Here is an 11562-nt window from a genome sequence, read left to right on the forward strand (position 1 = left end):
AGCAAAGAGTCGGACTCGACTGTGCGACTGAACAACAACAACAACAAAACAATAACGAAGCAGAAAAGAAGCTGTATCATAAAATGGACAAATCCAAGAAGGTGTGAGGAGCCTCCTCAACAGCAGGGTTCCCCGACCTTGTTGAGCCTGCAGGCACATTTGGAACTCTAACATGGCACGGTGGGCGCAGCAGCAAAATGGCGACATAGATCCTTGCACTGTGGCAGCAGCTGCCACCAAAGCAGCATTTAAAAAAAAAATCTCCACAAGCAATCTAATCTCCACAGAATCATAGAGTTGGAAGGGACCTCCAGGGTCATCTAGTCCAACCCCCTGCACAAGGCAGGAAATTCACAGATACCTTCCCCCCCACTCGCCCAGTGACCCCTGTTCCATGCCCAGAAGATGGTAAAAGAACCCCTCCAGGATCCCCGGCCAAACTGGCCTGGAGGAAAACTCCTTCCTGACCCCAAGGTGGCGATCGGCACTTCCCCGGGTGTGTAAGAAAGGGCCACGAGAACTAAGCGCTGATGCAACCCTTTCTGCCGTCTCTCTCATGATGTGCCTAAGTTCACAGAATCAGCATGGCTGTCAGACGGCCATCTGGCCTCTGCTTCAAAACCTCTAAAGTAGGAGAGCCCTCCTCCTCCCGAGGAAGCCTGTTCCACTGAGGATCCGCTCTAACTGTCAGGAAGTTCTTCTTAATGTTCAGCTGAAACTCTTTTGATTCAATTTCAACTTATTGGTTCTGATCCGACTTTCTGGGGCAACAGAAAACAACTCCGCCCCATCCTCTTTACGTACCCTTCAGGTACTTGAAGATGGTGATCATATCCCCTCTCAGTCGTCTCCTCTCCAGGCTAAACAGACCCAGCTCCTTCAACCTTTCCTCCTAGGACTTGGTCTCCAGACCCCTCACCATCTTCGTTGCCCTCCTCTGGACATGTTCCAGCTTTGGAGGGTGGACTGTATAGCATGATACCCCTCTGAGCAGTGTTCCCTCTAAGCTGAGGTTAGTGTGAGCTAGCTCACAGTTTTTTAGCCTCCGCGCACTTAACCACGACACCAAACTGGCTCTCTTAGGTTCTCTCTTAGGTTCTTATAGGAACTCTCGGTCTGGGGCAAGTGATGCTCTGTGTTCTTGGTGCTTGGGGAGCAACAGTGGGAGGGCGTCTGGTGTCCTGGCCCCACTGCTGGACCTCCTGAGGGCACCTGGTATTTTTGGCCACTGTATGTTACATCTCTCATCAGGCCATTGGCCTGATCCAGCATTGGCTTCCCTTAGGGTCTTATGTTCCTGCCCACGCTCCACCTGCTTTTCCATTATTTGCTGGACTCTGCGGCCAGACCAGCGTTGGGCAGAAGGCCCAGACCATTTCCGCAGGAGTCAAATCTCCCACATTGATGTTTTTAAAACCGCACGTTGTGTGGGATTTCCTGCAGTAGGTTTTTCCACACCAGGCGCAAACCCCAAGTTTTTTCCTCCTCACCCCGTGTTTTTGGGATCCCTAGTTTTAGCGGGTTCCAAAAAACGTGGGGTAAGAAAGAGAAAACTTTGGGTTTGCACCTGGTGAGGAAAGATCTATTTTTTGGCCACTGTGTGACACAGAGTGTTGGACTGGATGGGCCATGGGCCTGATCCAACATGGGCTTCTCTTATGTTCTTCAATGGAGCAGTGGTCAGTCAGTGGCTCTTAGCCACAAGGTATAGATAGGAACTCTCGGTCTGGGGCAAGGGATGCTCTGTATTCTTGATGCATGGGGGGGGCAAGAGTGGGAGGGCTTCTGGTGTCCTGGCCCCACTGCTGGACCTCCTGATGGCCCCTGGTATTTCTGGCCACTGTGTGACACAGAGTGTTGGACTGGATGGGCCATGGCCCTGATCCAACATGGGCTTCTCTTATGTTCTTCTATGGAGCAGAGGTCTGTCAGGGGCTATTAGCCACAAGGTATAGATAGGAACTCTCAGTCTGGGGCAAGGGATGCTCTGTCTTCTTGGTGCTTGGGGGGGGGCAACAGTGGGAGGGCTTCTAGTGTCCCGGCCCCACTGGTGGCCCTACTGATGGCACCTGGTATTTCCGGCCAAGGTGTGACAGAGTGTTGGACTGGATGGGCCATTGGCCTGATCTAGCACTGGCTTCTCTTATTTTCTTATAAGAACATAAGAACATAAGAGACGCCAATGTTGGATCAGGCCAAAGGCCCATCCAGTCCAACACTCTGTGTCACACAGTGGCCAGAAATACCAGTGCCATTATGTTAAGAATGGGCAGGCAAAGAACCAAGGGCGACAGCGAACATTCACATCCCTGCTTCTCACCCTGAGGATGCATTCCTTAGACTTGTGAAACCCCTCTGGTGGGAGTGTGGCTTGAGAGAAATAAATCCTATGGACGAGTCCTCCCTTGGCTGCAGAAAACCTCTGGGAGGTTTATGTCTGGTACGATCCCACATTCTGTACAATCGTCGTTGTTTTTTCCTGGCAAGGCTGCTATTTATTGGCTGGGGAAATGATGCTTATTCCCGGCAATTTATTTCCCTTTCCAGGAAAACCTTGGACCGGGTGGAAGAGTCAGAACTCTCCATGTTCTGTTTCTTTTTCGGAGGCCCCACCAGGCGAAGGATCCGGCTAAGCAGACCTCACACGGCCCTGGCCTGGAATTTCCCTTTCCTTGCTGAGCCGCACCGTGGCTCACTTGGGAAAAGGGGTAAAAGGCCTCTAAAGGGCTGGAAAATTGGGGAAGAAACACAAAGCTTAGCTCTGCCGTTTCGAGAGGAGCGCTTGGCCCATGGCCCATGGCCGTGTGGATGCTCTGTGCTGGGCGTGCCAACCTCCAGGCTGCCCCTGGAGATCCCTTTCTATTAACAGTTGATTTCTGGAGTCTCCAGCGGTTCTTCACACCGTTCAGCTCTCCCGTCTGCTTGTATTTCAGCGGAAGTTCAACTCACCCCCACCGATCCGCGATGGGTCGGCGCCTGGTGGCTGGGGTTCATCTTCGCATCTGCTCTGGCCGCGGTCTCGGCAATACCTTATTTCTTCTTCCCAAGAGAGCTGCAGAAAGAGGTGAGGACCCGCCTGGGGTGTGTGGCTAGTGGCACAGGCCCGGACCGAGCCTCCATTTAATGCGCTGTCAACCAAGCGGGTGGGTGGGTGGCTTTCAGCCTCCTCGAACAATAAATGGGAGGGACTTGGCTTGACAGCATCTTATGTGAAAGGGATCTGGGTGTTCTGGTTGATCACAAGCTAAACATGAGCCTGCAGTGCGATGCGGCTGCGAAGAAAGCTAATGCAATCTTAGGATGCAGCAACAGAAGCACTGTGTCCAGATCACGGGAGGTGGTCGTTCCGCTCTATTCTGCTGTGGTCAGGCCTCACCTGGAGTCCTGTGTCCAGTTTTGGGCACCACATGTTAGGAAGGATGTTGACAAGCTCGAGCGTGTCCAGAAGAGGGCGACCAGGATGGTGAGAGGGTTGGAATCCAGGTCTTATGAGGAAAGGCTGAAAGAGTTAGGTATGTTTAGCCTGGGAAAGAGAAGGCTTAGAGGGGACATGATTGCAGTCTTCCAAGTATTTGAAGGAGCTGCGGTGGCTCAAGTGGTTAAGTCGCTGAACTGCAGGCTGTGGAAGGTCGGTAGTTCAGCAGTTCGAGACCCGAGTGTGCCGCATGACGGAGTGAGCTCCCATCTCTAGTTCCAGCTCCTGCCAACCTAGCAGTTCGAAAGCAAGAAATTGCAAGTAGATAAATTGGTACCACTTCGGTGGGAAGGTAACAGCGTGCCGTGCACCTTGGTGTTTAGTCATGCCGGCCACATGACCACGGAAACGTCTTCAGACAGCGCTGGCTCTTCGGCTTTGAAACGGAGATGAGCACCGCAACCCTAGAGTCGGATTCGACTGGGTTTCGAGCAAGGGAACCTTTACCTTTACCATGTAGAAGACGGAGCAGATCTCTTCTCTCTTGCTCCGGATTGCAAGACTAGATCTAATGGGTGGAAATGACAAGGGAGTCATTACCGGCTAAATATCAGGAGAAACTTCCTAACTGTGAGAGTGGTTGAGCAGTGGAACAGTCTGCTTCGGGAGGTGGTGGATGCTCCTTCGCTGGACGTTTTCAAGTGGAGGCTGGACGGCCATCTTTCGGGTACGTTGTAGGGCTGTCTTTCAGCTGTGCTTCTGCAGAGTGCAGGGGGTTGGACTAGATGACCTGCAAGGTCCCTTCCGACTCTAACATTCTATGATTCTATGAAATCTAGCGCTTTTGAACACAGATGAACACACGCCTCTGCCTCATGCCGAATCAGACCCTTGGTCCATCGAGATAGATCAAGATGGGCAGCCACGTTAGTCTGTCTGTAGCCGCGGAAAAGAGCCAGAGTCCAGGACCACCTTCAGGACTAACAATATGTGTGGCAGGGGGAGGAGCTTTCGTGCGTCACGGCTCCCTTCTTCAGATACAGCCAGAATGTGAGTCCATCTGTCCTTATATCACAAGGTTGATGGATTCCCATTCTGTACGGCTAAACGTGGTGCCTTCCATGGAGACAGATCAAGACGGGTAGTTGTGTCTGTCTGTCTGTAGCAGTAGAAAAGAGCAAGAGTCCAGGTGCACCTTCAAGACTAACAAAATTGGTGGCAGGGGAAGAAGAAGAGGAGGAGGAGGAGGCGAAGGTTGGATTTATACCCCGCTCTTCACTCGGAGTCTCAGAGCGGCTGACAAACTCCTTTCCCTTCCCCTCCCCACAACAGGCACCCTGTGAGGCAGGTGGGGCTGAGAGAGCTCTTGACAGAAACGGCTCTTTTTCAAGGACAGCTCTTATCAGAACTATGGCTTGCCCAAGGTCATCCAGCAGGTGCAAGTGGAGGAGTGGGGAATCAAACCTGGTTCTTCCAGATCAGAGTCCGCACACTTAACCACTACACCAAACTGGCTCACCTGTACCTTACTAAATCTCCCTTGCCGATGTGGATCTAGAACCTGGCAAACTTACTGGGGAGGGTTGGGTTTGGGGAAGAAGAAGAAGAGGAGGAGGAGGAGGAGGAGGAGGAGGAGGAGGAGGAGGAGGAGATTGGATTTATACCCCGCTCTTCACTCGGAGTCTCAGAGCGGCTGACAAACTCCTTTCCCTTCCCTTCCCCACAACAGACACCCTGTGAGGTAGGTGGGGCTGAGAGAGCTCTTGACAGAAACGGCTCTTTTTCAAGAACAGCTGTGCCAGAACTATGGCTTGCCCAAGGTCATCCAGCAGCTGCAAGCAGAGGAGTAGGGAATCAAACCCGGTTCTCCCAGAAGAAGAAGAGATTGGATTTATACCCCGCCCTTCACTACCTGAAGGAGTCTCAGAGCGGCTCACAGTCTCTTTTCCCTCCCCCTCCCCACAACAGACACTGTGAGGTCCGTGGGGCTGAGAGAGCTCTCTCGAGGACTGCCCTTGAGGGAACAGCTCTGAGAGAAGGTGTGACTGACCTAAAGTCACCCCAGCAGCTGCATGTGGAGGAGTGGGGAATCAAAGCCGGTTCTCCCAGATTAGAGTCCGCGCTCCTAACCGCTATACCGAACACTACACCAATGATTTCCACTCGGAGCAATTTGGAGGAAAATTTTATCGATGAGAACATCAGGACAGAACACAAAATGGGAAGGAAGGGTGATGGATCACAGACTACGGTGCGGACAGAGTCATATTTTCTCGTGCTGCCAGCAGGGAAAAACAAAGCCACTGTAATCCTTCGAGGGTAACGCTTTGGACAGCACAGAAAAGAAGTATTCTGTCTCCCAGATTGTGTTCCCGCTCCTCGATGGTCCATTTCCCCTACGGATCCGGTCAAGCAAAACATGTTCTCGTTCTCTGTCCCAAGGAGGAAGCACTTTTTTGTTCTTTGCTGAGCTCTGCAGAGAATTGCTGGCACGCGCGTCACTGCAGGCAGCCTGGAGGAGCGAGGCTGGGAACGAATGGCTCTTTTTTCCCAGGCCTTGGTTGTGCCTGATGGCTAAGGATCCCTTGGCGTGCTTGGCAGAAGGAGCAGCAACAATCACCTCCTTCCCGCCCACGCTCCACCTGCTTTTCCATTAGGTGCTTTCGCCAGACTCTACAGCCAGAATTATGGCTTCATAATTCTTTTAAAATAAGTAAATATAATCCCCCTTTTAAAACCCTTTGTATTTATGTGTTTTTTCTTGTCAAAGTCAACTTACCTTACGGGGAAGACAAAGAGCCTAGGGCCTTGGCTTTCTGGCTCTTCTTGGGCTTCTTACAGAGCCCCTAGTCTAAGAGTCCCTAGTCTAAGAGCCACAGGCAAAGAGCCCTCTGGCAAGGTGCTTTCTTAAATACTGAATTACAGTCAATCACAGTCAAACAATGCCCCTTCCTCTCCCTCTCTCAATCAGCCAGGACTCTGCAACAACTCTAAGCGCTTTCACACACTCCCAAACACAGTTTTCCCACACAATATCCTCAGCTGAATCCCCGCAGCTGAAAGCAAGTAAAAAACACTCACCCCTCTAGCAGCTCTGTCTCCTGCTCCTGCTCAGAGCTCAGCTGGGTTGTCAACCTCCAGGGGGTGTGTGGCATCCTGCTTATTGGGGAGACTGTTTCTCCTTTAAAACTCACTCAGTGTACTTGAACTTAGTAAATTTCTACTGCCACCAGGAATTTAAAAAATCCAACTCTCTCTATTTTGGTAGAATGACCCAGTGTCTGGGCGCTTCAGAGGACTATGTAGCCCTGAGGAAGGACTGTTCTGATTCCTGGGATAAGTTTAAACAAATAATGATTTATTTATAAAAGAACAAAATAGGTTTCTGGGTAATTTTGAACTGTTGTTGAAGAAAAAAAACTTAACTGACAAAACTTGGTGTCACACACAGTCTCTCATACACCAAAACTCAACTCTGACAGGCTTATCTCTCTCTCTCTCTCATATACAGCCACACAGGCTGAGCTCTCTCTCTCATATAGCCACACAGGCTAAACTCTCTCACACATATAGCCACACAGGCTGAACTTTCTCTCTCATATATAGCCACACAGGCTAACTAAACTCCCACTGCTTCCTCTGTCATACAGACTCTCCCCAAAACTCTCCACACTCGTCTCTTCCAAAACACAGAATCACCTCATAGACATCTCTCCTCCCACACTCTCAGTCATCAGCCAGTCACATCACACTCCTCTCCCTCTATCACTCTCCATACATTACTGCAGTCAAACTCAACGTTTAAAGAAACACACACACCAAAACAAGAAACCATTACAGGGTGGCTGGAGATCTCCTGGGATGACAACTGATCTCCAGGCGACAGGCATCAGTTCACCTGGAGGAAATGGCTGCTTTGGCAGGTGGACTCTGTCATCTGTACCCCCGATGAAGTCCCTCTCCTCCCCAAACCCGGCCCTCCTCAGTCTCCAACCCCCCCCTCCAGAACACAGAGTGCATTTTCCCCTTTGGAGGGTGGACTCTGTGGCATTGTACCCCCCCAGGGGTCCCCGTCCTCCCCAAGCTCCACCCCTCAAATCTCCAGGAATTTCCCACCTTGGAGTTGGCAACCCTGCCCCCCCAGCCCCTGCCAGGGGCTAGGGGGGACCTGGCCACCCTATTTCTTCATTCGTCATTGCTTAGCTTCCGAGAGAGTTTTCAAGGCAAGAGACATTAAGAGGTGGGTTTGCCATTGCCTGCCTCTGCGTAGCAACCCTGGGCTTCCTTGGCAGTCCCCCATCCAAGGACTAACCAAGACCAACCCTGCTTAAGCTTCCCAGATCTGATGAGATCAGGCTACCCTGGGCCACCCAGGACAGGGCCAAAGACATGCAGAGGTGGTTTGCCATTGCCTGCCTCTGCGTAGCGACCCTGGACTTCCTTGGTGGTCTCCTATCCGAGGACTAACGACCCTGCTTAGCTTCCGAGATCTGATGAGATCAGGCTAGCCTGGGCCACCCAGGACAGAGCAAAAGACATTCGGAGGTGGGTTGGCCATTGCCTCCCTCTGCGTAGCAACCCTGGGCTTCCTTGGCGGTTCCCCATCCAAGGACTAACCAAGAACAACCCTGCTTAAGCTTCCCAGATCTGACGAGATCAGGCTACCCAGAGCAAAAGACACACAGAGGTGGTTTGCCATTGCCTGCCTCTGCGTAGCCACCCTGGACTTCCTTGGTGGTCTCCCATCCAAGGACTAACGACCCTGCTTAGCTTCCGATATCTGATGAGATCAGGCTAGCCTGGGCCATCCAGGTCAGAGCCAAAGACACACTAGAAGTGGTTCACCATTGCCTGCCTGCCTCTGCGTAGCGACCCTGGACTTCCCATCCAAGGACTAACCAAGGACTAACCTGCTTAGCTTCCAAGATCTGACGAGATCAGGCTAGCCTGGGCCATCCAGGTCAGAGCAAAAGACATACAGAGGTTGTCTGCCATTGCCTGCCTGCCTCTGCGTAGCGACCCTGGACTTCCTTGGTGGTCTCCCATCCAAGGACTAACCAGGGCTGACCCTTGCTTAGCTTCCGAGATCTGATGAGATCAGGCTAGCCTGGGCCACCCAGGACAGGGCAAAAGACACACTAAAAGTGGTTCACCATTGCCTGCCTCTGCGTAGCAACCCTGGACTTCCTTGGTGGTCTCCCATCCAAATACTAACCAGGGTCGACCCTACTTTGCTTCTGAGATCTGATGAGATTGGGCTAGCCTGGGCCATCCATGTCAGGGCACGAGAGATACAGAGGGGGGTTGCCATTCCCTACCTCTGCGTAGCAACCCTGGACTTCCTTGGCGGTCTCTCATCCAAGGACTAACCAAGGACTAACCTGCTTAGCTTCCAAGATCTGATGAGATCAGGCTAGCCTGGCCCATCCAGGTCAGAGCCAAAGACACAGTAGAAGTGGTTCACCATTGCCTGCCTCTGCGTAGCAACCCTGGACTTCCTTGGCGGTCTCTCATCCAAGGACTAACCAAGGCTGACACGGCTTAGCTTCCAAGATCAGGTTGAAGGTGGATTACACTGTATAAATTATGAATGAATTCAGTCAGTAGGACGGGATAGGCAAAAAGCAAAGCAATGCAATTAGGATTGTAGAAATCTGTGCTTTTTCTGTAAGAAATATTTATTATTATTATTATTATTATTGCTGTTGTTGTTGTTGTTGTTGTTATTTTATACCCTGTCTTATCCCATGAGTGGGCTCAGGGTGGCTTACAGCACAAGCTAAAATAATAAAACCAATAAAACAACAGATGGCACAATAAACAATAACAGAAAGGACCGTTGAAGAAGAGAAGAAGAAGAGATTGGATTTGTACCCCGCCCTTCACTACCCGAAAGGAGTCTCAGAGCAGCTTACAATCTCCTTTCCCTTCCCCTCCACAAAACAGACACCCTGTGAGGCAGGTGGGGCTGAGAGAGCTCTCTTCAGAACTGCTCTTGGTGTTACAAGCAGACAGTCCAGCTCCTGGTCTTCTTGGGTCGCACGATGAACTAGGGTCAGATGTTAGGCTAAGGGCCGATCCCGTTGATGGTGAAGATCAGGGCGGCTCCTAGTCAAAGGCCTGGCGAAAGAGCTCCGTCTTTCAGGCCCTGCGGAACTGTAAAAGGTCCCACAGGGCCCTGATCTCTTCTGGGAGCTCATTCCACCAGCTGGGAGCCGCCACTGGAAAGGCCCTGGCCCTGGTAATGGTGAGCCTGGCGTCTTTGGGGCCCGGGTGTGTGTGTGTCAGTCGATTCTGTGACCCCGACCACAGTCACTTGAGGCCACTTGGCTTTGAATGCACATATTTATATGACACGTGTGACTATCGTAGAGCAAAACATACCACATTTCCCCCCACACACACACACACCGATTTACCATGGCATGTAAAGTTTAAGGTCAGCCTCCTTCAATGTCACCGGAAAGCTAAAGCAGGCGGCATCAACTTCCTCCTTTGTACCAAAGGATATTTAAACAGAGATTTCCTTCCTGCCGGCAAAGTGCTGACTCCGCTCTCTGACTGTTTGATTTTATGCCACGTTCTTTTGCAGGGAGTGAAATTGATCTGCCCCGAGGGAGTCTAGGGGAAACCGATCCACGGTAATGAATTCTGGAAGTGCTCTGGAAATACTTTGGTTAACCCCAAAGTCAGAGAGGGGCAGAGAGAGAACCAACTAAAGCAAGCCTTGGTAGTTCAATGCTGCGGCCAGGAATCATCTCTAAGAGAGAGAGAGAGAGAGAGAGAGAGAGAGAGAGAGATCTCCCTTACAAAGCATATGTCAGGTGTGGAGGGAAAATAAGAGTTCTGGTAGCCATGGGCTCTGCAGATTGATCGATCGATTGATTGATTTAACTTTTATCCTGCCCTCCTGCTCAACCACGCTGACAGTTAGGAAGTTTCTCCTGATATTTAGCCGGTAACGACTCCCTTGTCATTTCCACCCATTAGATCTAGCCTTGCAATCCGGAGCAAGAGAGAATAGATCCGCTCCATCTTCTACATGACAGCCCTTCAGATACTTGAAGACTGCAGTCATGTCCCCTCTAAGCCTTCTCTTTCCCAGGCTAAACATACCCAACTCTTTCAGCCTTTCCTCATATGACCTGGATTCCAACCCTCTCACCATCCTGGTTGCCCTCTTCTGGACACGCTCGAGCTTGTCAACACCCTTCCTAAAATGTGGTGCCCAAAACTGGACACAGGACTCCAGGTGAGGTCTGACCATAGCAATCTTAGGATGCATTAACAAAAGCCTTGTGTCCAGATCACCGGAGGTGGTTTGTTGTTGTTCAGTCGCACAGTCGAGTTTGACTCTTCGCGACCCCATAGACTAGATCCCACCAGCTGTCTTCCGCTGTCCTCTGAAGTTTGCTCAGTTTCATGTTCGTTGCATCGATGACACTGTCCAACCATCTCATCCTTTGCCGTCCCCGTCTTCTTTGACCTTCAATCTTTCCCAGCATCAGGGTCTTCTCCAGTGAGTGCTCCTTTCTCATTTGGTGGCCAAAGTATTTGAGCTTCATTTTCATTATCTGACCTTCCAGGGAACAGTCAGGGTTGATTTCTTTGAGGATTGACTGATTTGATCTCCTTGCAGTCCAAGGGACTCTCAAGAGTCTTCTCCAGCACCATAGTTCAAAAGAATCTATTCTTCGGCGCTCGGCCTTCCTTATAGTCCAACTCTCGCAGCCATACATGACTACTGGGAATACCATTGCTTGGACCATGCGTATTTTTGTTGGCAGGGTGATGTCTCTACTTTTTATCATGCTGTTTAGGTTCGCCATCGCTTTCCTCCCAAGTAGCAGGCATCTTTTAATTTCATGGCTGCAGTCACAGTCTGCGGTGATTTGGGATCTGTTGGATCCCCAAGCATCGAGAATAAATCCACGTTTTCAAGAAAAGCAAAATTTATTTCAAAGCATTAGAAAGACACTCAAACACGTTCTTTGTTAGAACTGACTACAAACGGTTAGGGCAAGCATAATAAAGGGATTTGAAACAGGTACAGAACCAATGGGTCACTTTCCCGCTGGCGGGTGAACGAAAACGGTTTCGCGCTCATTCCCTGAGAACCAGGCTATCTCCAGACATAACACAGGTGC

At 50.9% G+C, this 11562-nt stretch overlaps 1 protein-coding gene across 1 annotated transcript in view; it reads left to right on the plus strand.

The window, feature by feature from the left end:
- The window catches only part of LOC107114303 (solute carrier organic anion transporter family member 2B1-like), a gene marked incomplete at both ends in the record, with an annotated part of 37066 nt that overhangs the window by 5750 nt on the left and 19754 nt on the right, over nucleotides 1-11562 (plus strand). The window contains one exon of the mRNA XM_015415750.1: nucleotides 2934-3064. Coding sequence (XP_015271236.1) covers nucleotides 2934-3064 — 131 coding nt within the window. The remainder of the gene's footprint in view (nucleotides 1-2933; nucleotides 3065-11562) is intronic.

The sequence above is a fragment of the Gekko japonicus genome, unplaced genomic scaffold (genome assembly GCF_001447785.1).
Source record: "Gekko japonicus isolate JY-2015 unplaced genomic scaffold, Gekko_japonicus_V1.1 scaffold5614, whole genome shotgun sequence".
Lineage (NCBI taxonomy): Eukaryota > Metazoa > Chordata > Lepidosauria > Squamata > Gekkonidae > Gekko > Gekko japonicus.